Source organism: Conger conger, chromosome 5, assembly GCF_963514075.1.
Source record: "Conger conger chromosome 5, fConCon1.1, whole genome shotgun sequence".
NCBI classification, from domain to species: Eukaryota; Metazoa; Chordata; class Actinopteri; order Anguilliformes; family Congridae; genus Conger; species Conger conger.
The window spans coordinates 49,506,786-49,534,538 of NC_083764.1; the positions used below are offsets into that span (position 1 = coordinate 49,506,786).

General features: G+C 39.4%; 3 protein-coding genes across 4 annotated transcripts in view; 2 read left to right on the forward strand and 1 right to left on the reverse strand.

Annotated features, from left to right (window-relative positions):
- Positions 1-3,185, reverse strand: part of LOC133128187 (EEIG family member 2-like) — a 30,093-nt gene extending 26,908 nt beyond the window's left edge. Inside the window, exon 1 of the mRNA XM_061241519.1 lies at positions 2,883-3,185. The gene's annotated coding sequence lies outside the window, so the exon portion shown is untranslated. The remainder of the gene's footprint in view (positions 1-2,882) is intronic.
- On the forward strand, positions 2,833-14,780 carry LOC133128186 (mitochondrial adenyl nucleotide antiporter SLC25A24-like). 2 transcript variants are annotated; one of them, XM_061241517.1, is made up of 11 exons: positions 2,833-3,375; positions 3,488-3,683; positions 5,103-5,229; positions 5,686-5,773; positions 6,564-6,675; positions 9,610-9,768; positions 10,106-10,258; positions 10,908-11,015; positions 11,431-11,598; positions 12,891-13,041; positions 13,474-14,780. In XM_061241517.1, the coding sequence occupies exons 2-11, from the start codon at positions 3,501-3,503 to the stop codon at positions 13,653-13,655; spliced, it is 1,431 nt and encodes a 476-aa protein (XP_061097501.1). In that variant the 5' UTR covers positions 2,833-3,375; positions 3,488-3,500; the 3' UTR covers positions 13,656-14,780. The 2 variants fall into 2 exon arrangements, with proteins under 2 accessions (XP_061097501.1, XP_061097499.1); XM_061241515.1 differs by having other exon boundaries at positions 2,833-3,683.
- Positions 14,781-17,145: 2,365 nt separating this feature from the next.
- On the forward strand, positions 17,146-24,887 carry prkab2 (protein kinase, AMP-activated, beta 2 non-catalytic subunit). Its single transcript, XM_061241555.1, has 8 exons — positions 17,146-17,247; positions 20,928-21,101; positions 21,819-21,985; positions 22,190-22,283; positions 22,541-22,655; positions 23,449-23,582; positions 23,847-23,915; positions 24,194-24,887. Exons 2-8 carry the CDS (start codon positions 20,943-20,945, stop codon positions 24,269-24,271), a joined length of 816 nt encoding a protein of 271 aa, XP_061097539.1. The 5' UTR covers positions 17,146-17,247; positions 20,928-20,942; the 3' UTR covers positions 24,272-24,887.
- Positions 24,888-27,753: the final 2,866 nt, after the last annotated feature.

The following is a 27,753-nucleotide window of genomic DNA, read 5'->3' on the forward strand; positions in this document are numbered from 1 at the left end:
GGCTTGGGAATTCTGGGATTACAGCAAAATAGTTATGTTTGTTTTGATTTTTACTTCGAACCAATGCTGCTGGTTACATATGAATGAGTGTCTTGAGGCAAACCACAATGTCAGGTTCATGTTTTTTACAGGCTTCTGTATCTTGCAACTTACAAGCGATTTTGTAGCTTTAAATGGGATGACAACATGTAAGATCTGTAATTGGCTATGGTAATATATGTGAGCAAAAAAATATATTACGACAGGGCCATTTCTTCAACATAGGACGTTGACTTTGATGACGGCAAAGCCAATAAGCTTGTCCCAATTTTTTTCACTCCCCCTCGTTCAATCCTAAATTAATAAATTCGTTTTGGAGTTTTTTAATAAGGACATTATATCCTTGTGAAAATATATTTTAGACACAGAACCTACTGTCTTAACAATGGATGGATAGGGGTATGCATGTTTGTATATCAAAAACAGACATTTTGTTTATAAATGAATGAATGGAATAAATGCTGTAAATCTATTCCAGTGATGGCCAAATCCTGTCCTGGAGGGCTAAGCAGGATTCTGCTGTCACCAGTTACCAGTTATGAGCACCATGATTGATTAATTCGTAAATTGGACAACAAAATGTTACAAGACAAGGACATTTATCAGCTGCTGCTATAACACAAAATGTGGCATAAAATGACAGATCATGTAGATGATTGGGCCAAATAAATTATTAAAAGCAGAAGTTGGTCTGAAATCCAGATACGACCATCCTTGCCCATCCCTGATCTATTCATGTACTGCCTCTAGAAATATAGTGTCACTGTACAAGCTGCTTTGGAGTAACTTGAAGTGTTTTTTTTGTTGTTGTTGCTTTAAATAGCAAAACTATGAAGGCTTCTATACCAGCCATTGTAAAGCTGGAAATATGCTTCACTTACACAAACTGTCTGGGCCAATCAAAAACATACACACGAGCTGAAGTAATAATAAAAATAAAAACTCCAGAAAGTGAGCTATTCCTTCAAGAAAAGTGCTGTGTTCTACTGCATTACCATTGCGGTATCCTTGGCCCAGTCAGGTCAGGAGCCCACGTTGAGTGGTTACAAGCTATGGGGTGTGTCCCATTAGCCAGAATGTGAATACTCCTTAACTCCACTACTACTGCAGGGCAGCTACCATTATTTCAGTAGCCTACGTAAACATGCATGGATTAATTTATTCAACCAACTGTTTCCAAATTACATATTACCACTATATTTGTTACAGGTGTTATAGTAGCCTACAAGGTGAGGCTTGGCTTCGAACCAATGCTGCTGGTTACATATGAATGAGTACCTTGAGGCAAACCACAATGTCAGGTTCATGTTTTTTACAGGCTACTGTATCTTGCAACTTGTGCTTGAAACTTACAAGTGATTTTGTAGCTTTAAATGGGATGACCACATGTAAGATCTGTAAATGGCTATGGTAATATATGTGAGCAAAAAAAAAAATTATGACAGGGCCATTTCTTCAACATAGGACGTTGACTTTGATGACGGCAAAGCCAATAAGCTTTAAATAAGCAATACATTTTTTTTCACTCCCCCTCGTTCAATCCTTTGCTCCACTCGTAAATTCAACTCCTTGGTAGTGGGGGAGCAGAGTAATGGAGGGTGGACTAAGTTCTAGTCCTTTCAACTTCACATTCCATTTTCCTTTGCTCACATTGTTTTGCACCCACTTCATATTTACCCCCAGGGTAAACGGACAACCTGTTCTTTTGATAGCTTGCACTCTTTTGCTGTACACCAGGCTTTCCCACACTCCTACAAACTGCTGCCCCATGACCTTAATCTTGGTACCAATCACAGCAAAGTGGAACCCATTCGAATGCCCTCACTTTATAGCTGACAAAATCTTAAAAAAAACACCACTATCACTATCGAATTCTAGCAACACTGATCGACTTTCCTGCTTCTTTCCTTCCCAATCACTTTTCAGTCTCGCCCACAAACTCCCTCCACATCCTAAAAAGACTCAGCCATCACATACAGTGGAACTCCACTCCAACTTTACTGTTGCCTTTTATTTCATTGGGAAACAGACTGCTTCTGTCATACTAAATTCTGCTGTTTCACTTCATAGATTTCCTTTTTCAATCCCCCTTTCCCTTTTCTGTTTCCGCCACCTCATACTCCATATTTCATTCATCCGTAAATCTTTTTTTTTTTTTAAAGAAGAAGAATCCCTCAAACAATATTCAAAACCTCGCGCCTTCCGTCGACGTAGCTACTCTACTACAAACAACCTCTTCTATTTCCGGACTCAACCCATTTGCATAGCTGCTTAAAACATCGCTGCTAGACTCGTTTTTGAGTGAGGTTTCGATTCAACACGCTTGGCTGCAATCAAGCCTGGCTGTGTTGAACCAGCTGAATCTAATTATCAATTAAATTGTGTTAATTGGTTGAGAAACAATTACTTGTTCTCATCGGTAATATGAGTTTTTGATACATTTTTCATTAAATAAATGAAATAAGAATTTAAAAAATGTATTTCATGTTTCCCATTGTCTAATATAACATTTTACCTAAAGTAACATTCAGTGTGACAAATAGGCAATAATGGAGGAAATACTTTGTCCTGCCATATTTTTTTCTTAGCTACAATACCAGGTACTGACTTTACCACTAGCTCATGAAGAATGACCCAGTGCGTGTTGGTAATGGGACAGTTTTATCAAGGGTTAGCCTACTAGATAGGCGTTTTAGTGGCACTAAATATACTAAACTACAATAACAGATTTATCTCTTTCGATACTCTGCAGCAACAGTATGATAACGTTGGTTCAAAACCATTTGTACTGAATCTTTTCACCATGTCTGATAAGTGCTTTAAAATAAGAACCAATACTTTACCATAATCGCGTCGGTTGCATTATGCTTAACCAGTAGCCCGACGTTTTGCAAAGTGCATCGGACCTTTGGAAATCCCTGTGAAATACAGCAGACATTTCAGCGCCCAAAGAGAAGGGGAAGTTAGCGTACTGTAGCTTATAGCCACTTCAGTTGTGAACGTATTGCTAATTGATAACTTTATCTTCTGTAGGGATCATTTGCATTTGTACATAATATGCCCAAAGTGCATTTATTACAATCTTGGCTGCATATCGGCTATTGCATTATTTCCTGCTCAGTGCAAAGCCGTGCACTTCTTCATTGCACGGCTGCACAGTCCCTCACAGAAGTCCCACCCTCTTTCAACAGCAATCGTCTCAAGACCATTTAGCCTACCCGATCCGTGGATTTTATTGTGAAAATACGGGCTGGGCGAACGAGGCGTATGTTTTCTGTTTGGGTGTATTTTAGGTTTGTGTAGTAGGCTGCAAGAAAGCTACAGTTCCCGACACAGGTAGTGGACGGAATCGCGCATATAGTTCACAACCTTGTATAACGTTCAACCTCTTCTTTTATCAATTTACTGATTCTACCGTCTGGGCCTGTATTATTTTCTGTGCTTTCAGTTAAACTGTGAAAATGTACCAAACTGTTAGGAGATTTGTGTTGACTGATTCACACTGTTGGGATGCCGAGAGCAAAAGGTCGTACGAGGATCTTTTTGTGAAGCTGGATACCAATAAAGATGGAAAAGTGGACGTCGCTGAACTGAGAGCGGGCCTAAAAGCTATGGGAATATCTTTTCGCAAAGGTGCAGTGCAGGTAAATTTGACATTCATATGTCCACTTGGAAATGCTTGAATCAGTTCTATGTCCGTATCGCAGTTGTGCATTTCAAACGACGCCCCATATTTACTACGGAATGCAGGTACTCCAGCCTACTGTGCACGGCGCACACACAGCGACATTGCGTTTTCACTTCAGCGACTGGCCGTGGGCTGCTTTCCTTTCCTGTTTTTAGGTGCTTTTGTACGTTTTCGTTTTTCATGAACCGATTTCCTTTTAACGTACTAATTTTGTGTCCAGAGTAGCCTATCCTCGTTGTCCGGAAAGTATTGCAATTCAAGTGAAATAAAATAGACCTGTACCTTTCACCTTGCCAACTAAAAATGCACTTGGATAATGGACATTCATGCTGGTCTTGCCTTTTAGGAAAACAAGTATTCCGTTCATAATCCCAGTTCATGCCCATTATCGAGCCATTCGGTAACCCGGTTCGCCCCTTCACAAATACATCATGAACTTCCAAGTTCTCTCTCTATCTATTTATTTGATGACATCAATGTTGGTTTATATTGACCATCTTGGTCAATCAGTTTGATAAAGAGGAATCCGTGTAGACATTCCCTTGGGTTCAGGACAGGCCGAGGCAGGTTTTAATGACAGACGAGCGAAATTAAAGCACCACTTTGCCTTAACTGGCATTCTGTATCTTCCTGTCATTCTAGTTACCATGCTGTTTTGTGCCGTTTGATTAATTAAATGTAGGATAATTACATTTGAACATTTGGCATTTTAAATGAAAAACCCATTATTAAAATGTTAATTATAAGGTATATTTCCAACCTCGTGGTAATATACCCTTCATATACTGTGTTGTATGTGCTGGAGTGGAGACTTTATTGAATATACAGGTAGACTGAGAAATATCCTTTGAAAACACTGGAGTCCTCAGTGACAGATGCACCAGTTTCTTCAGAACTGAAAAGTGTATATTTTAACAAAAGCTACTGGTATTCGTTAAAGCCTTTTTGAATCGGCCCATGATCACAAATAAATGTGAAGCCCAAGATATATTTTTGCCTGGGCTTCACATTTATTTGTGATCAGACGACTTGTGCCACAAAGGCACTCTCATACACAAACATTCACATGCAGAAACTGGCCTGGTAAACCCCTTGCAGTACAGTATGCTGTACCGTATAAATTGTGCATAGGCCTATGTCTATTCAACAGACATAGGCCTATGCACAAAAAAATTTTCATATCGATTCATGTCTCACAATTTTTTCTTAGCCTGTGGGTCATATATTTTATGGCTAATAATAAAAGGTCTTCTTACAGCACACTAACTATATGTTTTTACCTAAGGGTCTAAAAGGGGTTAATGGTCGAATGCTTACATTAGGTATTGTTAAGATTATGGCTTGTCAATCACACCTTTTTTTTTTTCCTCCCCAGAAAATAGTGTCATCATGGGACAAAAATAAGGACGGTAGCCTTGACTTTCAAGAGTTCTCCAGGTATCTGAAGGAACACGAGAAGAAGCTGCGGCTGACATTCAAGAGTCTTGACATAAACAATGATGGTACATGTGCAGTAGACTTATATGACCCTTGTCTCTGGATCGCTGTGTGATTTAGCTCTCTCCAGGTATCCATGGACGTTCAGAACAATATGACACCCTCAGAAATTATACTGTTCACATATGGTTTGTGGATCAGGACAACAGTTTCATCGTAAGCTGTTTCAGTAGTATTCCAGTTCATCTGGAACAGTCCATTCCAGTTCCAGTTCATCTGTTCTAAAATTTCCCTCGGGATGAATAAAGTATCTATCTATCTAAAGCATGCATGCAAATGTTTATGGTAATGCTCAAAGTCAATGAAAAAAGTGAGGATGCTTCTGAAGATATGAGGAGGTGTAGATTCACATTTACTGGAAAGTCCCTTTTGAAGAGACTGTACCCTTATCTTTGTTGATTGTTTGTTTCAGGGTAAATGGACCAGATATTAGCTTGCCTTATTAATTGCCTTTTCTCCAGGTCGTATTGACTCTTCAGAAATCCAACAGAGCTTGGCAGAGCTCGGGGTGGACATTACCAAGGAGGACGCTCGGAAGATCCTGCAAAGGTATTTCCAAAATGCTGCCTTGCCTACATTACACTGCCCCTGTCATTGTCATATGGACATCCGCCCTTACCTATATTATACTCATTCTGTTACTGTGCTATTGCAAGCATCTATAGGGTCATTATGTGGAAAATCAAGGAGTTGGGAGTTGACTACTTCCAACTTCTATGACTAGCATATATTTTGGTTAAGAACAGCCACTAGGAAGATGAAGAATAGATAATTTATTTTAAAAATATACAATGCCAAAGTTGGGTCTGGCCAGAAAACGAACAAAAAGTATTGCATATTCAATTGGTGTGGTGGAAAGTTTCCTATCAAAATTAAACTTTTTGTAGTTCAAAGGGTTACTGCTATGGTCTGGCATGTTTTTTTATCATGTCAAAGAAGCTTAATGCACAATAAAACATACTTTGATGGCTTCCTACATCAGCGTCAGTTGGTGTATTGTATCCTGAACTTGAAATAATGGTAAATACCTTGGTTAAGAATAGCCACAAGCAAAATGAAGTGAAATGGATCATTTATTCAAAAGAATTATAACTTTGGCATTGTATATATTTTTTCATAAATTATCTATTTGACTTAATTTTCCTTGTGGCTGTTCTTAACCAAAATATATTTTAGTCTTAGAAGTTTGAAGTCATTCACAAAGTGGTACTGTTGTAGTGAGCCTTGTGCATCCCCCTTACGTCTGATAGTATTTTTGATTCAGTGGGCACCTCCATGGAACTCCCTGCTGTGGGTTCTCACTACAGATAACACGTGCGTGTCCTGTCTGTTTCCACAGCATTGACGTGGACGGCACCATGACCGTGGACTGGAACGAGTGGCGTGAGCACTTCCTGTTCAACCCAGCAACCAACATCCAGGAGATCATCCGCTACTGGAAGCACTCCTCAGTGAGTAGCACGTACAGCATGGATGGCTCTTTTTGACAGCTGAAAAATAACCTTTAAAGACAGAACTCCCTTGTTTTTCATTGGGGGCTTGATTAAACCGGGGAGGTTACTGGACCATATGTGCATGGTAATGAGCCTTTGGATTTCCAGCAAACAGCTTGGTGGGGACCTGCCCCTCATTTACCCCCACCACCCAGAACCAATATTCAAAATATGGCAAGAAAGAATTGGGTCAGACTTGCCCTAATCTTGGGATATACACACAGTCTTGAATATATAATAAATTGTAAACAATCAGTCGGTAAATAAATGATGAGGCTATTGGCAGTAGTTGTCTCTCTGCCTCCTTTTCTGTCTCTCTCAAACACTTCCCCTGACCTTGACTATTGAATGAATAATACATTATTATAATAATGGCATATAAATAAATTATGAGGCTATTGGCATTAGATGTCTCTTTCCCACTCTCACATAAGCTATGTGACCTGGTAGCAGTAACTATTTATTTGATACACAGTATGATGATATGAGATGTATATTGTCATGACTCTGGCACACTGCCACAGCTTGAGTGAAAATTACATGGTTAAAGGAAGATCAGGTACTGCAGTCAAAGGATGATTGTCAAGCAGTTTTTTTAGTTTTTTTTATTCTTGAGCTAGTCTGCAATGAAGAATGGTGCTACATGCACCAAATGCAATGAGTTGCCATTGACAAAGTTAATGGTAAAATGTTGTTTGGAGTACAAACACAATCAATGAACCATTGAAGGAAAACAGAAAGTTGGTGGCTCACACGATTTTGATCCCAGTCTTTAGCTGGCGCTTAATGCCTAAGATGGATTGTGTACTCCTTTCCACGCAAGGAACAGCCCATTATAAAGACCCTGGAGCAGACTACTCCATTAGATACTGGCTCACTCACATCCACGCCATATATCGAACCTAATCCTCTAAATCACCGGATTAGTAATCCTCACAGGAAGTCATTTGACCTCAAAAGTCATTTACTTGTAAAATGGGTTAAACAAAAAAAAAACACTTGACTAAAGCTTTCATAAGTAAATCTTTTTTCCAAGTATGCTAAAGGATCAAGGTGGAATACCAATTAATAAGCACTACAGACAAAATGGCATTGTTACATTCATCTGTGTGAGGAGAAGTTAAACCTGTATAGGGCTCAGATCATTTAATCCGCACCATGCATGATTAGCTTAAATGGCTTGTGAGGTGGGGGTCATGTTGAGCCAGGTGGACACTAGTGTCACCAGATCAGTCGTCTACTTTTCCACATAATGGAGAGGCCTGTAGGTTACAGTTGAGTCAGCTGATCCCAGACCTGCTCTTATGGGGAGAAAGTGCAAGGACCATGTGGGTGGGCCATGTGACAAGTATGTCGTGACGAGCAGGGACAGATTGCAGAGATGGGCTGGAATGTTATTGGGACCTTGTCGGCATGGTCACGCTTCAGCCACAGCCATGGGAGTGTTTCTCGGTCGACTTTGAGGATGATGGGTTCGTCTGTGAGATGGAAATGGTGGTAGGTGTTGTTTGTATTTGAGGCGACAGTGCCTTTATTTGACCAGAGCTGATGTGGAACTGTGTAAATTAACTGGGCAGCGATTCAGGTTGTGCTGTAATCTGTTTCTGTTAGATTCATTTGTAGACTTGTCTGTTATATAAGGCCAGATATTTTCTGAAGAAACTTGGGCTCTTACCTCAAGGGTACAACAGCTGTGCCCTAGTTTTAATATTAAAACATCCCCAGCTCAGTTTTCTAACAGCTTCCCTCCTGTAGGGTTGGTAATGCTTCCATTCTCTATTTTGCCAATCAATTAATTGATCTAGCATGCATCAGAAGACCATGCAATTGTGGTTCTGATGAATTTTCACAACAAACATTTCTAACGGTTCTACAGTGAATGTAGAACAAACCACAACAGAAAATGCAGTTACACAATTGCAAGAACTGAGTCATGCAGCCATGCAGTGTCATCTTGCAAGGTTGCCAGAAAGCAGAAATCACAAGAGCCTTTACTGTCGCCTTTTTAAATATCTGACTAAGTATCTGTTCTGACTGTGAGCATCTGCTGCAAGTCTCTGTGATTCTGTCACATTCCTCCCCAACACTGGACACCTGTGAGCGACTGGGTCAAATAAGCGCAGGACTGTTATTTTGAGCACACCAGACACGTTTATTAGATGCATGATGGAAATTAGCTAACATTAACTCCCTCTAACAAAACAAAATGCTCATCATTAATGTTCGGTAACATGAGACTGTGAAAAAGCATTCAAATGTTTTATCTATTCATAGAGTTCAGTGAATTGCGAAATTTGTTGTCACTTATTAGCATTGTATCTTATCATTGGAACGCCTGTTGATGTCCCATTTGTAAGGATCATGCATTTGTGGGATGAGCAACACAGCTGATTCTGTGGGTGGGCATGATTGTACTCTATCAGTAACAAGGAACAAACAAGACATATTGGTAATTTTGTGCTTTATTAATTGAACGAACAGTCAAGAGACTCAGTAGCGGGTGGAAGAACCATACGCAGCCATAACAGCCCGGCTGTTGGGTTAACGCAAACCGTGCCATTCAAAATGCATCCAATCCCCCAAACAACTCATTATATACAAACATTCCTACATCTTATCTTTCCTGACTTTGCTTCCGTGCCATAGTTGGGACAGCTTCAGGGAAGTCTGACTTTGATTAAAACTCAAGGTTCAGAACGCAGTGAAGAGACGAGCGGCGTTGATTCTGTGAAGCACATTGTGGTTCGTTTGTTTCCACAGTATCCCTGACATACAGTTGCTGCCACTGCAATCTCAACCAATCTCTTCAAGCCACAAAACACATTATCACCTATATAATATTATATATTTCATTACTCTGACTGTGAGTGTCTCTCTGACCCTGTCTGGCAGGTCCTGGATATTGGCGACAGCTTGGCCATCCCTGATGAGTTTACAGAGGAGGAGAAGACCACTGACTTTTGGTGGAAGCAGCTAATTGCTGGTGCCATGGCAGGGGCGGTGTCACGCACAGGCACTGCCCCCTTGGACAGGATGAAAGTGTTCATGCAGGTACAGTGTGATTCTTACTAAAGCATCAATGATATTTTGCTTTGTGAAAGTCTGCAATTCGGAAACAAACTGTGACAGAACGGTTGCAATTACCATTGGTTGGTTGTTTGATGTCGGTTTACACAGCTGCTCATGCTTTCTGTGTCATGGCTAGCAACTTTTTAGCATTTTAGCTTTGTATGTCAGACCTGAATACCCTGGTCAGGAGCATTAACAGAAAAGAGCATACCTTTTAAAATCAGCAGGGCATCTCTGGGAGGAATCTCAGGTCCAAAAGCTGTCTGCAAAAGTGTCCTTTGTCTATCCTGAGTGGTGAATCCCCTATTGATTGCTACAGGTTCACGCTTCTAAATCCCAAAATATCAACTTGGTAGGGGGCTTCAAGCAAATGATCGGGGAAGGAGGGGTGACATCACTGTGGCGGGGGAATGGAGTCAACGTCCTGAAGATAGCACCAGAGACTGCCATCAAGTTTATGGCCTATGAGCAGGTAAAAACATACAAGCTTTCATAATTTCTTTGCTCCCGCCTAAACAAAATTAACCTGTGAGTTATTGGTGGATTCATAACCAGGGCCTCTCCTCAACCCCCAAAAAGTATAATGTTAGCCAGGTGACGACGTGTAGCTTAGACAAGCCTGGATTAGATGTCATTAACTCCCCCATTGACTAACCTTGGTGCCTCTTACTTGCATAAGCAGCATGAGCTATTTAAACCTCAGCATTCATGCTGTACTGTGCAGTAATTACTAATGCAATTACTACTAATTGTCTTAATCAGTGATGCTTAATTTCTTGCAGTGTATGTGGGTGTATGTGATGTGTACACCCATTTTTTAACATTCAATATCATTCTGCTTGAAACATTTCATAATATCACATGTTTTTATGTACAAGTCTACAAATTCAGCAGATACTGTTCTTCAAGATTAGTCCCTACTATAACACTGAGAGGTGAACAGGAGTACAGATTCAAAAATCAACTGTAAAGCAACCAAAAAGCACCAAGTCCCTGTGCAAAAACCGTGCTAGAATTAATATATACTTTAAACGTATTTCACCGTCTAACAGGAAGCAACGTGTGTGTGTCTGGGCATGCTCTTCTGACTGTGTCCTGTCTGCTCCTTGGTCTCCTCACAGTATAAGAAGTACTTTTCATCAGAAGATGGGACTGTCAAGACCCATCAGAGGTTTATAGCTGGGTCTCTGGCCGGGGCCACAGCGCAGACTGCCATCTACCCCATGGAGGTGAGGAGATGCAGCCTCAGCTTCTCCTAGTATACAGACAAGCTTCTCCATAGTAATACCACAGATGTTCTGCATATAAACCAGATGGCCATTTCCTGTACTCCTTCCATTCTCCATTCTTTGTTTAGTAGGTTGGAAACAGCTGGCCCATACACGGTCTGTGTTACTGTACTTGTTGTTGTTTGGTCTTCAACCATGAATATGCACAATGGGCCAGCAAATCAACAATACTTCAACAGCAGGGGAGACCGAAAACTGACCAAACTGTGAACTAGCAATATAGATTAATATCTCAGAGATGTTATTTGACACCATTATGTATCTCTGAGATCTTGCTTAAGGGTATCTGATAAGTAAATGAACAACAGATACTGGTGAACAAAAAAAGACTGTCATGTCTCCTCTTTCACCGTAGGTAATGAAGACCAGACTAACTCTTCGGAAGACGGGCCAGTATTCTGGAATGCTCGATTGTGGCAAGAAGATTCTAAAGAAGGAGGGGGTCAAGGCCTTTTATAAAGGCTACATCCCCAATATACTAGGAATTATTCCCTATGCTGGAATCGACCTGGCAGTTTATGAGGTGTGTGTGTGTGTGTGTGTGTCTGTGTGTGTTGTAATGCTTGAAAACCTATGAGTCACTGAGCCAACTGAGGCAAACAGTCACATGGGTTTAAACTTAAATCATAGAGTAGCTGTGACCACTGATGAGTATGTTCCCTTCACATATTTTTATTAACCGACAAGTTATTACGTGTACAGAAAGGTTACTGTACCATACTTACCTGAAACAAAGAACATCCATGCCATAAACTAATCCCACAATGAGCTGAGATTAGAGTGATGTAAAGCGACTACACCCAAGCTTAGCAGCACTGCTTTAAAATGTTTATATTCGACTATGTGGCAGGTGCCTTTTCCTGGGCAAGTTAGTATTTGAAACCACAAGTGCAGCATAACTGACAAGGTATTCCATCTTACTGCAGCTTACGAACTAAATATCCTGAGGCAAGGTTTACAGTCAGTACTCCGTTATAATAGACTGGTTTGGCCTTTATTGCTATTAAGTTTTAAGTTTGGTCTGGAATCTGTATCACCATAAAATTGTGGTTTACAACCGTATAGTAATTGAACTGTAGGGCACACCTATTTTAAAACACGCAAATGCTTTTTGTCATTGTTTATGGAAGGACCTAAACCTAAGGGCACATGTAATGAATAATCACTACATTACCCTTACGTTACACTTCCCGTAAACAATAAGGATAAGCATGTGTGTATTAAAATTGCCATGGCCTCAGTTGAATTCACTGTGTGATTATAAATCATGATTTTCTGGAGATCTATACCTAGCGTGTAGTTATAAATCACAAATGTATGGTGATCCAGACCCAGTGTGGGGTATAGTGGGTACCCATTATCAGCATATGAATGATGTATTTAGTAACACCTTTTTACCATTTAAATGGATTTTTGCACCATCGGCTGAAAATCTAGCTTCCTTTATCCTTGAATCATCTTAATGTATGTCTGAAAGTTTTGATGGTTTCTTTTCCCAGTCACTTCAGTATTCAAACAAGCAGAATCATTGTTTGTAATTGTCTTCATCTTTTCTGTATACTATATTTTGCTATATTTTACATTTTTAAAAAATATTATCATTTCTGAAGAATCCCATGATACTTATCGAACCAAATTCTCTTGAAGTAATCTGTGCCCTGTAAACATTGCACAATTGCAGAAGATGAACCTATTTAATTGGTGGGACTGCTAGCTTTGCTTATGGTATGTAAATACTTACACTTTTTTTCTTGAAAGCAATCCTGATTTTCAATGCCAATATCCTCCCCATATCTAACCACTTCCATCTTTTAGAGTCTGAAAAATGCCTGGTTATCGCGATATGCCAAAGACAGTGCCAACCCTGGCATCCTTGTCCTTCTGGGCTGTGGCACAATATCGAGCACCTGCGGGCAGCTGGCAAGTTACCCTCTCGCCCTGGTCAGAACCCGCATGCAGGCACAAGGTAAATATGTATTTAATACTGAACATAGTGTGTTTGGAGCTAACCAAATCTGGGTCAATACATAATTGTTTTGGACTCAAATACATTTCTGTGCTTGAATGATCTTGCTTGGTGCAATTGACCCAGCCAAGAGGACCAGAAGGTGGACTTTGCGCTTATTAGGAGTATTTAATAGCTTCCAATACACCAGACAAGCTCAGTAAAGCTAAGTTCTTAATCCAAAACAATTACACATTTGCAGGTCTGCAGCTAACTACTGGCAGTTCACAGCTAAAAACAAGGTGTCTACAACAAAATACCATTGTGTGTTCTCTGTGCTAGTTGATGTGGGAGAATTTAGCTATGATCAAGTGTGCTATGGATGTCATACCTGAATGTCGATTGGTCGGACCATGAATAATGTGACTATTGACTTGTGATGTTTATTTTCAGCATCTGTGCAAAGGCTTGAGCAGCTGACCATGAGCCAGCTGTTCACGAACATTGTGACCAAAGAAGGGTTTTTTGGACTGTACCGGGGGATTCTCCCAAATTTCATGAAGGTGATCCCCGCTGTCAGCATCAGTTACGTGGTGTATGAGTACATGAAAACAGGCCTTGGAATCTCCAAGTAGGAGCCTCAACCGTTTACTGGCTTGGTTAAAGCCCCTACAACACCTAAATAGCCACCTGTACTGGACAGTGCAAGCTGCAGAAATGGACATTTTGAAAGTATGTGTCGTTCAATGTTCAATGAAGGTGCTTTGTAGACTTGGGATGTAAATATTTTAAGGTATTTAACATATCCGGAATTTGACACATTTGTGGACTATAAACAGCTTTGTCACAGCAATATCATTCAGAATTGTGGCATTCTGAAACCAATGTCATTTGCACACTTGTGTTTTTACATTTGAACCATACACTAAGTAGAATGTGCCTTATGCTCTGTTCAGATTTATTTTCACCCATGTTTTTTCTCTACAAAAGACTGTCAGTTGAGTACTGTATATGTGACACATTAGGTCAATTTGTGCATGCTAATGTGGTTTGAATTGTAATGTGCATAAGACTGTTCAGGGGTTTCTGCTCTGCTTCCACAAGGCACAGTAGCAGTAATCTGGCATGTCTAATGACTACTTATTTATCGAAGGCCTGCGTTTTGTCTTTAACTTTAAGCTCTGTTCAGTGAGAGCGACAATGTTGTATGAGAGAAATAATGCTTGCTTCGATTGTTATGGGTACATTGCATTGTGGTGAGGATACTAAGCCTTCCTCACCCCTCCTCTAGTTGTTGATTTAAAAAAATGTGAATCTTGAGCTCTCAGGTGGTGTATCAAGTGGAAGCACTGGTCATGTCCCAGAATGTGGGTGAATACTGATCCTGCATGGGACAGATGCATAACCCTTACAAAAAAACTAATGTGTTCAAAAACTGCGTGAGCACCCAACATGTGAAGAGTACCTGTGAACGATAAAAATAATCTCACTTCTTAGATGAGTGGAAAAGGGTAACCTATACAATTTTAAGTTACAAGTTTTGTTTTCTCACGTTAAAACTGTAGTTCACATTTTAAGCCTGCAACATGTGAAGTTGCAAAGGACTAAATGGGACACATTCTCATTTCACATGTAAAGCCAATCGCATGTGAAATGTCTAGTTCACGTGTCATATTTTATTTCATGTGCGAAAAGGTACATGTCATACATTATTTTTTTTGTAAAGGAAGACGAACCAAAATAAACAGTGGCTGGCTGGACATGTTTTTTTAATTTTCTTTTACAGACATTCAAGTCTACATAATTCCCTCCCAAATTGCTGATTCCATTTTGTAATTGCAATTGGTCATTTCAAATTGGAAAGCAAAGAATCGTCAGCAGGGATTTGTGAGCTTCCAGAAAGTCTTTAAACAATGCCTCTGTACCTCCATTGCTCAATAATATGTGAAAATGTGTGATCTACTGTATATTTAAGTTGTGGATATTAAAAGTCCCTCATAGCTACAAAAATATAACAAAGCCTCAATACATTTGAAGGGGATGATCCCTTAAATGCCTCTGTACATTTCTTACTTAAGTATTTTAAACCAGACTCAACACATCCTGAGAGATTGCAGTTAAAAAATCTGTTGTCATGTTCACATCAGTGGTCACATTAATGCAGGATTCTACACTACACTTTTTACGCAGAAAAGAGAGCCAAAATGCAGGGGAAGAATGCACTGCATTCTATGAACACATATTTTGAAGTCGTAAGATTACAAGGGGCGATGACCCAGACTTCAACAACAACAAAATGTTTACTCCCATTTCTTTGAGTCAAATCATCTTGAGTCGCTCCTCATTTGTGGTGTTTGTTGATCATAATACTTACACAGCCATTGGTGGCATTACAGGACTTAAAGATAAAGTGCTTATCTGGAATGTAAAGTCAAAAAGAGATGTAACTTAAAACATAAATCATCCCTCTGGTATCTTTTAAATGTATATATATTATTAGACTGTGAGGGGAAAATGTGTTCATCAATGCCAAAACATCTTATTTCATCCCATTTATTTAGTTATTCTTCTGAGTTGGCTTATAATAACAAAAAGTTATGATCAGAATGCAAGTGAGTTAGTGTAAAATACAGATTTTGTAATATACTGCCTTATGAAGATGCAGCATTCCATGAGCTAGTGCAAGCACTGGTTCACATACATCAGGGATCTTGAACTCTGGCTCTCGGATCAAAATCCAGCTGTGGATTTCTTTTCTCCTAGGTGGTGCAGTAATACAGTAAAATGTTTCCTTGATGGTATTCTTATTATTCTACTTGTAGGGAGAAACCAGTCGGGAAACGGCAGAATAGGTTTCAAACAGGGGTTTAATTCTTTCATACAAAGGGTGTAGTTTATCCCACCTGATCAGGAATCTTGCACACAGTGCTCCAAACTGATCAACACCTTACATGCCTTGGTGTTATGGGTTATTTCTGTAAACTGCAAAACTCTTCACATGCTTTCACTCAAGTGGAAATTTTGCAATGGCTCCCTTTTATATGAATCATCTGCATCTCTTCAGAGCAAGAGCTTGCTTCAGGGAAATAAGTAAAAGTGTTTAGTATAGCAATAAAAATGAGTATCTTACCATGCTGATCTAATGCATTTACTGAAAATACAGTAATACCATTCACTATGTAAATGTCGCCATCTGGAGGCACGTCAGTAATACCTGACTCGTGATATTGTAGTGAATACCAAAATACTGTACTAACACTTGCCTTAAAAAATCTGTTTATCTTTATTATTTTTTGGACTGTTCTTTTTTATGTATAGACATATAGACACACAATTATAGTTATGTAGTCAGCACAACATAAGATGTTATTGTTATGGTATATTTGAATGTTACTACACCTTTGTAACTCACTAACCTACAAATATTTGTTTGTTTCCACTGTTTTCTCACTAGGCTGTGGTACATTGGTGTACCTCCTTTAGACTGCATTACATACGTTGTGATTCTAATCATATTAATAGCTTTCTGTGTTCCTCTTTCCCCTCTACATGATTATATTGCCCTCAGCCTTTTACTCTAATAAAATGACTTTCCCCAGAATAACCTCAGTTTTTGGCTTTTGTATAATAGCTTTCAGAAATAAGAAGTGATTGAAGTCATTTGCAGTAGGTGAAGAACATTGAAGTATTTAATATTCTCAGAGTATAATTATGTCCAGAATACGTTTCTAGCAAAGGATGGATGCAAACCCATCCATCCTGGTAAATATCCCTGCCAATATGGTCCCTCCCGAGTTTTGTCGGCAGTGTTCATGACTACAACGCAGAGTCTGAATGGAAAAGATGTTTTGCAACCATTGTCAAACAGTGGAAATGATGCAGGTGTAGCTGTGCAATACAATTATATTAGTACTGAGCTTGTGGTCAGCGTTATTTATGTAGTACTGAAACGAACTAAAAATAAAAATAAAAAATAAATAAAAAAAGAAGAAAGAATGACTGAATCCGGTAGAAGAGTCCTTTAAAAGAAAAAAAAATCGTTTTTGAGGGAACGACCTTTGTTCCACTTGAATTTCTAGAGGGTGGAGCCCGTTTTGTAAATGATACCTTGAGCTTTTTTGAACCAGCTAGGCGGCCGTAGAGGTAGGTTGTGTTGCGATTCGAGTGTTGACAAGAATGTTAACGGAGTCGATCGCCGTGGAAATATATTTTAAATAGCGTCGACTGGTAAGTTACTTTTCAGATTTAATCAAAACCAATGCTATGATATTCTAAAATAAGCTATTATTAAACATGTCTGATTTATTTCGGCTAGTTATGCCTATCGTTGTTGAGCTAAACTCATTGCTGTAGCTAAAAATATGCTAGGATGTGCAGTCGTGGGAAACTACTAATCTAGCTAACGTTAACTATGTTAGCTACTCGTAATGTTATCGTATTGTCAAACTTCAGTGGATAGATAACGTTAGCTCGTTCGCTAATTATCTTTCTCGTTAAAAGATCGATGAATGTCTAATTGTGGTTACGTTAGCTAGCTAGTCGACTTATTTCCTGTAAATGCAGCTGATATTATTAAATATCAAAGTAACTGTTATTGTTTATGTTTTCGAGTGCTGGGTAGTCATACAAACCGTATGCGTATGGTCGCGTATGGTGCGACGACATCCTAGTGTTCTGTTTAGATGGCTGGTGTGCCGCTTAACATTTCCATTTCGGGGAGTAACTGGTGCTGGGTGGATCCCTCGGCTGATAAGCTAGCCTCTGTCATCATCTCAGTCTTAGCTAACTTACCTCAACCAACACTGCTGAGCACATATGTCGTATAGCTATATCGGATATACGCGGTCTAGTCCTAAAATAATTTTGTTTTTATTTACGTCCTGAAGTCATGAAATAGGAAATGACCCGTAGTTTGATCAATTTTAGCATCGTTCAATTTTCGGTTTAATTTGTGAAAATGGCTAGCTAAGTTCAACTTTTGGACGGTAAGTTAACTTAGTTCTGAATGTGTAAGTTACGTTAGCCTATAGAATGACTAACGTGTTTCTTCCTTCTTTCACACTGCTTTGCTCCTGATTTTTCCCTGCAGTGATAACAAACAACCTTGTGTTTAGACAACTGAACATCCCCTGAACATCTTTCTTTCCCACACCTTCTACACCTGTGCACCCGCAAACAGCTGTCAGATGTCTATAGTCCTGACACCAATAACGCCTCAGTAGAACCCTTTCATATGCCCTCACCCTGCAACTAACATAGTCTAAATAAACCCTCTCTGGTAAGTCCCCATCAAATTTGAGTAATACTGACCCGCTTTCTTCTTCAACTCCCTACCTATACTTTTTCATCCGCCTTGCGTCAACTGCCTTGTCCCTGCCACTGAACTCCCTTCACCACCAAAAAAACAATCCTCGTCAACCGACAATAGAACCCCTTAGCGCTTTTCTTTTTTCCATCTTCCACCAATTCATACTCCATGTCCAAGTACATTCATCGTTGATCCAAATACAATTTCCAAAAACATACATACAATTCAAAGTCATAAACCAAACAATTAGTCAAACAATCCAAACAGAATTTGCGCCGTTCTTACTAACAACCAACAGCACCGCCCTCGTGAAATGGTTCTTGGCAAAATCGTCACCACTATCGTGTGTAACAGCCAATCACCGGCAAGTCCATACCGCTACCATGTTAGCATGTATTTTCTTTTTGTCGATGACACGGAGGCAGAATGACCGTGCCAGCCGTGAAGTTGATGTTTTTATTGGTAGAGTTAGATGCTTTACTTGAGGAAGTTTACATTAAGTACCCTACTCAGTTTTACATTGACAGCCCCACATATACGGGAATGTAACCTTCTTATATTAAGCTCAAGTATTAAGTTAATTAATCACACTTTCTGTGCTGTACATTTAGTAAAACCCACATTACAGAATTACCCAAAAATCAATAATAATTAAGTAAGTTATGTAGCAGAAGATTTGGTTTCATGTCTGTTAGCTTTAAACGACTGAAGCCATGAATGACTGATGATATGGTCATGAATAATGCCTTTTTTCATATCTGTTGAGATCATGAAAAAAAGCTATTTCTTGTTGCTTTTTATGCACTTTATATTGTGGTTAAAAATCTGTGTTGTCATGTTCACATCAGTGGTCACATTAATGCAGGATTCTACACTACACTTTTTACACAGAAAAGAGAGCCAAAATGCAAGGAAAATGCACTGCATTCTTTAAACACATATATTGTACTCTGTATTAACTTTGGCATTACTGACTAGCATTTGTGTGAGTTTGAAGTAATAAACCATTTGAGGTAACAGAGGATACGGATGGCATGATAAGGCAAGTTTCACCTGTTTTTCATGCAGAAAAAAAGAAACAGAATATAGGGGGGGAAATACCACATTCAGCATTCTATAAATGCATTATGAGGTCTTTTTTTAATTATTATTATTTTTATACAATTACAACAAGCGATGACCCAGACTTGAACCACAACAAAATATAAACAGACATACTCCTGTTTCTATGAGCCAGTCATCTTAGAGGTCTGACATTTGGATTCTTTATAGATCATACTATTTACACAGCCGCTTCAAAGAGAAAGCTCTTAATTTGAATGAAAGGTTGAAAATAAGATGAAGCTCTAGGTAGATTTTTTTAAGATAATGCATTTGATTTGTCACTTGTCATCTTTGTATTGTAGCCAATTAAAACTCTGGGGCATACAAAAACAAGATCGTTTTATGATGTGAAATGGGTAGACGCTGAGCGAATTAAATGTCCTCAATGGCACACATCCATTAAATTATTTTTTTAGGGAATAAAATGTTTCCTAATGGAATGTGAGGCATCCCCATAACTGAGTATCTCTGAGGCTTTCAATAGTCTCTTGTATTCAGATAGTGTGAGAAGAAAGCATTAGGCAGAGAAAATGTGTTTCTGATTCTAACTCAGGAATGGCTGGGCTACTAAGCTGTAGTGGCTACTGTCAGCCCAGGGCAGTGTGGGCTGAAGGGATCTCCCCTTTACTGTTGGCAGAGAAGGCCCTTTTGTGCGGATACTGCTCATGTAGGCCAGTGGCTCTTTGCCTGTTGTCTGATTTACAGACAGACAAAGCTCCTTTACAAACCTGCTACTGAAATCAAAACCCAGAGCCAATGACACTTGTTGCTGCATTTTCTGTCCACACACCCATATTTGCTGCTGCTCTTAAGATTGCTTTTTGTGTATCAATGCAATAACCAATGAGTTGCTCTAGATTCTAGAGGTTCTGCGAAATGAATAGCATATGTACAATATTGTCATTTCCAGTATTAAACATTTTTGTAATTTTTATTTTCATATCCAATTAAATGATGGCATATTAACCAGCACAGCCATTGGTTAAAATCAACAGAACCGGACACCTTTCTTCCTTTCTGCCTCCTTAAACCATTTACTATTTGTAATGATAAACCTTACATGTATCAATTTAATATGTCTTTCATGAACAGAGGGCAGTGATGCACATTCTTGACTTGAGCTCCTCAAAACTCACAAGGGTGGCAACAATTTATTTTCCAGTTACACAGATTCACATCTAGCTTCAGTAAGTGGAGTGGATGTCGTACATCGGCACTGCAACCTTTTCAGTTGGTTGGCATTTACAGGTCCTATATTTATCCTCTTTGCAGCCTTGAGCACTGATACAGGGAACTGGTGAATTTGAAGTGGATGTTTAACTTATTGGTCTACACATGTTGCCATCCTTCCCATCTGTGTTGTGTTGGTGAGATACAGAGTGCCTATTGTGATTAAGTAAGGAGTTTTTAAGGTTTACTGTGAAGAAAGTGGATCCAGTCGTGTCAGCAATGATGGTCATTGCTTTACGGGGTTCTGATTTTTTTTGTTTGAAAGGAGGTCTGACGAATCATGGGCAACACCAGCGACCGGGTGTCAGGCGACCGCCACGGGGCGAAGTCGCACCGCTCTGACAGCGGGGGGAGCCACAAAGAGCAGGAGCCCAGTAAAATCATGGTGGACAGCACCGATGACCCCAACGTCTTCAACACGCACACTATGGAGTCAAAGGTACTACCGTCTACACCCACACACATACACTGTGGAGGTAGTTACCGAAATGTTCTTTACACACATTTTTTCACATGCATTTTATATTGTTACTGTATCTTTTTTATTTATTTATTTTTAAAATAAATGTAATAAATAAAAATGAAAATTAATAATCAAAAAATAAAAATGATGATACTATTTATAATGGCTTCAGAAAGTATTCAGACCCCCTTCACTTGCACACTTCATTGTGTCGTAGATTTAATTTCAAATTGATAGAACGTCAGCATGTTCACAGAGAAGGGGGAGGGATAAACAGTGTTGTGAGTTGAGGGCGTTTGTTGCTGCAATTCCTCTCTTGACCATTAGAAGTCCAAAATTACCAATTGTACCTTTAATATTTAGTAAGTTGCTCCATATTTGCCTGCTGTTATATCTGTAGATACTGTATGCCTTTAGTCTTGTCTTCCAGCATCAGAGAACAATATATCCCAACCAATGAGGGGAAACATTAGCTCATTTGCGACCCTCGCGACTCTTATCTCATGTGGCGACCAACCCTTTGTTCCTGGTTGCACAAGACAAATGTGTGTCCAAAGTGCAAGGGGCGTCATTACTGGCAGGACCCCCAGACTTGCCTTTGCATGATTCAGAGCAGGGAGAGGCACCACTCTTTGGCAGCAAACACAGACAGATTCCAGGGGAAACCCTTAACTGACAACTCTAATCATTCAGCCTTCAGGAGAAAAAGACTTCATGCCCTACAGCCCTGACACAGACGACCCGGTCAAGCCTGGTCCACAGGCCCGGCCAACCGTGATCCGCTGGGCGGGTGGTGGAAAAGAGGTCTACATTGCTGGGTCCTTCAACAACTGGAGCACCAAAATCCCTCTCAACAAAAGGTAGACTCACACTTGTAAATTTACAGACTAATAAACCAATGGCCTCTATACAGGGCCATTGTAGATCACATACCTGTGATTTGTCTTGAGTTTTTCTTTGTAATAAATAAATCAATAAAATACAGAGTTTACGATGAAGCATTTTTCCAAGGAAATGGATGTAATGTAATGCTGAATTATTCTTTTCCCTGTATATTTTTGTAGCCATAATGACTTTGTAGCGATCCTGGACTTACCAGAGGGCGAGCACCAGTATAAGTTCTTTGTGGATGGACAGTGGGTTCATGACCCCTCAGAGGTAAACTCAATACTCTTGTACTCTTGATATTTCAGAAGAGGTTCCCTCACCTCACATTTCATGTATTCTTTTTATTGATGAACTTGACACTATGTCAGTGCTTCAGTTTTGCGTCTCAGATCTGGTTACATTTAGAGATTCAAATGTTTTTTTTGTTGTTTTTTTTCTCTCCCTCTTTTTTCAGGAAAAACAATGTTAGGCAGAAAAGGAGCCAGAATCTTTGCTGCTATCTCACTGTCTGCTTCTCACTCTTCTAGCCTGTGGTCACCAGCCAGCTGGGCACCATTAACAACCTCATCCAGGTGAAGAAGTCTGACTTTGAGGTATTCGACGCCCTGCAGGTGGATTCCCTGGAGTGTTCCGACACATCAGGTGAACAGCCTGCCACCGAAGGCAGTGCAGGAGAAAAAAACCCTCTTAAACACACATATGTAAATAGAGATGAGAGAATGTTAGTTTAGCCAAGCCTTTTAGTCAAGAATGCATGCCTTCAGAGTTTAATTCCTCTGTCCTGTGTTTTTGTCGGTGGGGGGCAGGGGGTGGGGGTGTGGGTGGTTTGAAGTAAAATGTACATAGCATAGCAGCTTTTTCTAGTCTGTAGGCTTGGCTGTAAAAAGGCTTTACTTATGTAATGAGGCATGTTATGGGGTACTGGCACATGGCCCATTACGTAAGATTAAAAACAGCACTGCTTTATCAGGACACACATTACCCTGTGTGTTTTCACTAATTGATGTTATGAAATTGATAAGATTAGTTTACTGTAGTTTACTTAATCTGAAATGGCGAGTGCCCACTTGTGACCTATGTTGTGGTGTGTATTACTTGATGAGCTAGTTGTCCATTTGCAGTGTTCTGAGAAAAATACAGCCATGTATGTGCCTTTTTAAGCTACATTGTGGTTATTTGTATCTGTTGCAAATAAAATATCCCGTCTACACTTACGAGAAACTGTCAGCTTGAATATGCCCTACCTCTTCATTTGAATGGAAATTTAGGTAGATCAAAATTCAACTGTGCAAAACAGACTCCTCTGTAGGTTAAGAATGAACCAGACTCACCACCATTTCTGCATTTTAATCCAGTCATTCTTAACAGCGTTAACAGTAGATACTTCCTACACTACAATATAACGATGGCCTTTATTTATTTTTTATTCATACAGACCTCTCCAGTTCCCCCCCTGGCCCATACGGACAGGAAGTATACGCCTTTCGGCCCGAGGAGCGGTTCAAAGCCCCACCAATTCTCCCGCCACACCTCCTCCAGGTCATCCTGAACAAGGACACCAACATCTCTGTGAGTCAAATTGAAATTCAAACTCAAATTCAAACCCAAATCAACCCCAGTGGTATGGTTGATGCATGATGGTTAATTGCCAAAGCATGAATTGTGAAAAACAAATAACGAGTCAAATAAGTCTGCCGTAATATACTGTGTCAGGAGGAGCTTCAAGTAGATCTGCCATCTTTCGTCTTATACAATTTTGTGAGGTACTGTGTGATGCCCCTGTGATCTTTGCCTTGCCTTAACACTTAATAAGGAGGTGATGTTTGCTTACAGTGTGACCCTGCCTTGCTGCCCGAGCCAAACCACGTGATGCTGAATCACCTGTATGCACTTTCAATAAAGGTACTGTATTTTTCCATGGGCTTTATGTTATGAGTCAGTCTGACCACAATCTGTTTTATTTTGAGAAAGGAATTTAAAGAGGTGTCTGGTTTTAAAGGTTAGGTTGTACTTTGTACTCCATTGTACTTTTTCTAGTTCCGAGTTGTCTAGAACACATAAGACTTTGAAAGCTTATTATGCATTCCCATAGGATTCTTCCTGTCTTGTATTCCTTTTGCTCTAATGCAGTGTATATCCAAAAAGATGTATTAACACATATGTCTATTTAATTTATTTAGGATGGCGTAATGGTGCTGAGTGCTACTCATCGATACAAGAAGAAGTATGTGACCTCTTTACTATACAAGCCAATCTAGCCTACTGTAGTTGGCCAGGTCCGCATGTTTGTACCATTTATTATCACTTTTTGGCTGAGATTGCACTAGAACAAGTTTACAGAAGGGTCTGAGGCCTGCAACGAGGGTCAGAGGGTCAGAGTCCCTCCGCTGGTGATATTCTGATGTTTATCCATAACTCATCAGAACCCGTACACACAATGAAGAGGGAGGTACCACAAACCGCCATGTATTGACATGTACAGTTTATACTTTTATCTGCCAACGGTCACTAGCTAGTTTAAGCTAGCTCGGGTTTCCTATTATTTTTTTGTAACTCTCCTGAGAATACATGGCTAGCTTACTATCTATTCATAGAATGAATTAGCTGAGTATGCTAATTATTTGTTTAGAGCATTTGCAGAATTACTTGGACTCTGTTTAAGTAAATGGAAAGTAAATATCAGCTGGGGACACTGAAAGTTTGGTCCGCATATGTTGATTTGGAATGCAATGTGATCCAATGGATTTACAGAATCCATTGTTTGAGCTGTTCAAAGCATTTGTCAGATATCTACTGGCAATAAGAGTTATACAATGCTGTAATGTTATATTGTACTGTAAAAAGATACATTCATTGCAGATTCATATTTAACTTGGGGGGGGGGGGGGGGGGGAGACAAAGAATGGGAAACATTACACATCTCAAGTGTTCATTCGGAATACATCTAGTGAACCTTATCTGCAAGTCTCTGTAATAAGGGCTAAACAGTTGACAAGGATAAATAAATTGGGAGAAGACCATTGTTGCATCACCTTACTGAGAGAAAAACTTGAGGAGCTCCACCAATGACAGAATGCTTTGCTAGCAGCTGATATAACAAGCAAATAGTAAACATGTTGTCCCCCACCCCCATGCACTGTCCCCACCTCTGATTTATTTCGTGGGGGATAACTAGCCAACTTCACGCTTGATGTCGGTAGTATGAATACAGTTAAATAGTTTTTAACGGATAAGCTGTACACTAACTTGAAGTAGCCTACTTATCTAAAATGGCTAGATACTGTTCAGGTACAGCGGCATTTGATGAAGGCCACGTGGGATATCGCAGAATCTGACAGTCATCTTGCAGCTCCAATCCAATCACGAAGAAAGTAGCATTAAAACAACAGTTACACGTTAAATATCGTAACTATCCAAGAACCAAATTACAATTTCTGAATGCATATCCATTATATGTATCATAATTAACATTAAAGAATACTGGTTTGGTGTGACGCTATGCGTGTTATCACTGCTTTGGTACTTTTATAATATTTAGCAAAGCATAAGAAATCCAGTTTTTTGGTGCCGTTTCTAAAGCAGGGGTGTCAAACTGAATCCCCAGGGGGCCGCAGTGGGTGCAGGTTTTTGTGGTTTCCTTTCAATCAGCTGCCAATTAAGGCCAATTAAGGCCTTGAGAACAAGGCGTGTGGATACTTTAACCATTCAATGACTTGAATGAACCCAGAACACCCCAAAAACCAGCAGACACTATGGCCCTCCAGGACTGGATTTTGACACCTGTGCTCTAAAGCCTAATAAAATTAAAATGGTTCAACCTGCCGATTTAAGATAATACAAGGAAAAATGGAAAATAAACATTTTATATTGTATTGGCTAATTCCTAAACCAAGCTACATGTAGCTACTACTAGGACGTTTTAAAGCTAGCTAGCGAACTAACTATAATTCAATATTTTTTATATATATATAAGTTAACTTAAAGCCAACATCTTGCTTTTATAAGCCAGTGTATTTATGATAACTATTTTAGTAGCTAGTTATCTAATGAATACACAAAGCAAGGATGCAGTAGCTACAAACATTCTCACGAATGCAAGCAAAAACAGTGTAGCTGTCCCATGCCTGTTCATGACTCATGTTGTACAGGCATTTCATAATAGATAAACAAAATAAATTAATATTTAAACATTAAATAAATAACATGCCTTTCTACATGATGTGTGATGGAGACTCAAACGGTTCCTGGCTGCTTGCGTGTACTGTCAGTCAAACTGAGAGACTGCACACACCTAGATATAATGTTTATAACTATGTACTACTAACATAGTACTACAGTACAAACAAACTGACAAGAGCCTGATCCCATCCAGTCCTATTTCATTGGGTGGGCGACAACAATGATGACAATAATTGGCATATACAATCTGGCTGCAACCACATGCTCGATGAAGGATAATAAAATATATTTTTATTATCCCAGGCCTCCTCTAGGTTTAACAAATGATATCCCGTAATCGCTATTGCAGTTACTCTGCTGGTAATAAATATACCAATAAACCAATCAACTTATTTTAAATTCACTGTGATATTAGTAAGGTGATGTCTGGACTAATCCCAGTTTTATTATCCTTGGCACAGTAATTTTCTGGAAGTAGCAGCACTGATCCAGCATGGCTGCCTCTTCCTTGTACAATACAATCCATGTCGCAAAACACACATCCTCACTTGCTGGCTAACTCACAACTAATTTATATGCTTTTTTTCAAACGGTACTCCCCACAAAACAAGCTCTTATTTAGCAACTCATCAGATCTGGATATCACCCGCTTGTGCGCTGGAGCTGAAGGCCTCTCTCTGTTCTGCTGTTGCCTTTATTTGCCACAAAGCTGCAGAGCACTTTACACATGCGTTTTTTAACCAACGCTGTGAGTAGGAATGTTGACATGAAGCTTTTATCTATGCAGAGGACAAATCCTATACTGCTTGGCTTTTCACTAGATCAAGGGGTTCATCTCCTGTACCCAGATGCTGTGTTTTTAGTATTTATAAAATGGGAATGTATTTATCTGTTACATATTGTAATTTCTATATCAACAAGTTTATTTACTATGTGATGATGAATTATTCAGTGTTTTGCATGGGTGTTATATTTATACCTTAACATTACAGTGTACTATCTCACAAGTGTGGCGTGAATTTTAAAAGTAAATATTTGAATAAAAGGGAAAAGAATGGTTACATTTAATCAAAATGCTACACCGTGCAATAATGTGTATAACACAACACATATTGTTTGCTTTTAATGCACTACTGTAAGACATTGGAATTTAATAGGAGGCTCTGTTTCAATTCAACCATTTACACAGTGGTCCTGGATTCTTTGTAAGATCGCACCTGCAACACTACACTTTTCACTTGGACAGAGATTTAGTGTTAAACTTCAACTAAATACAACAGCTTATTCAACCCAGGATATCTGGTAAGGTAAAATTAACAATCCTTCAGGGCAAAAGTTAAGCCATTGTGGTAATATTAAAAAGTGAAAGCAGGTCTTACAGTTCTTACATTTTGCCTGCAGTACCTTTGCCAAAGGAAAAAAATATTTACTTTGTATGCTGTGCATCATATGTGTTAAACTGTGTTGAAACCTGTCTCACTGGTTTGCAAATAAAAAAGCTATGTGAAATGCCACCCTCTCCAGCTGTTCTGATTACCATTAACTTACACAGAGGCATGAG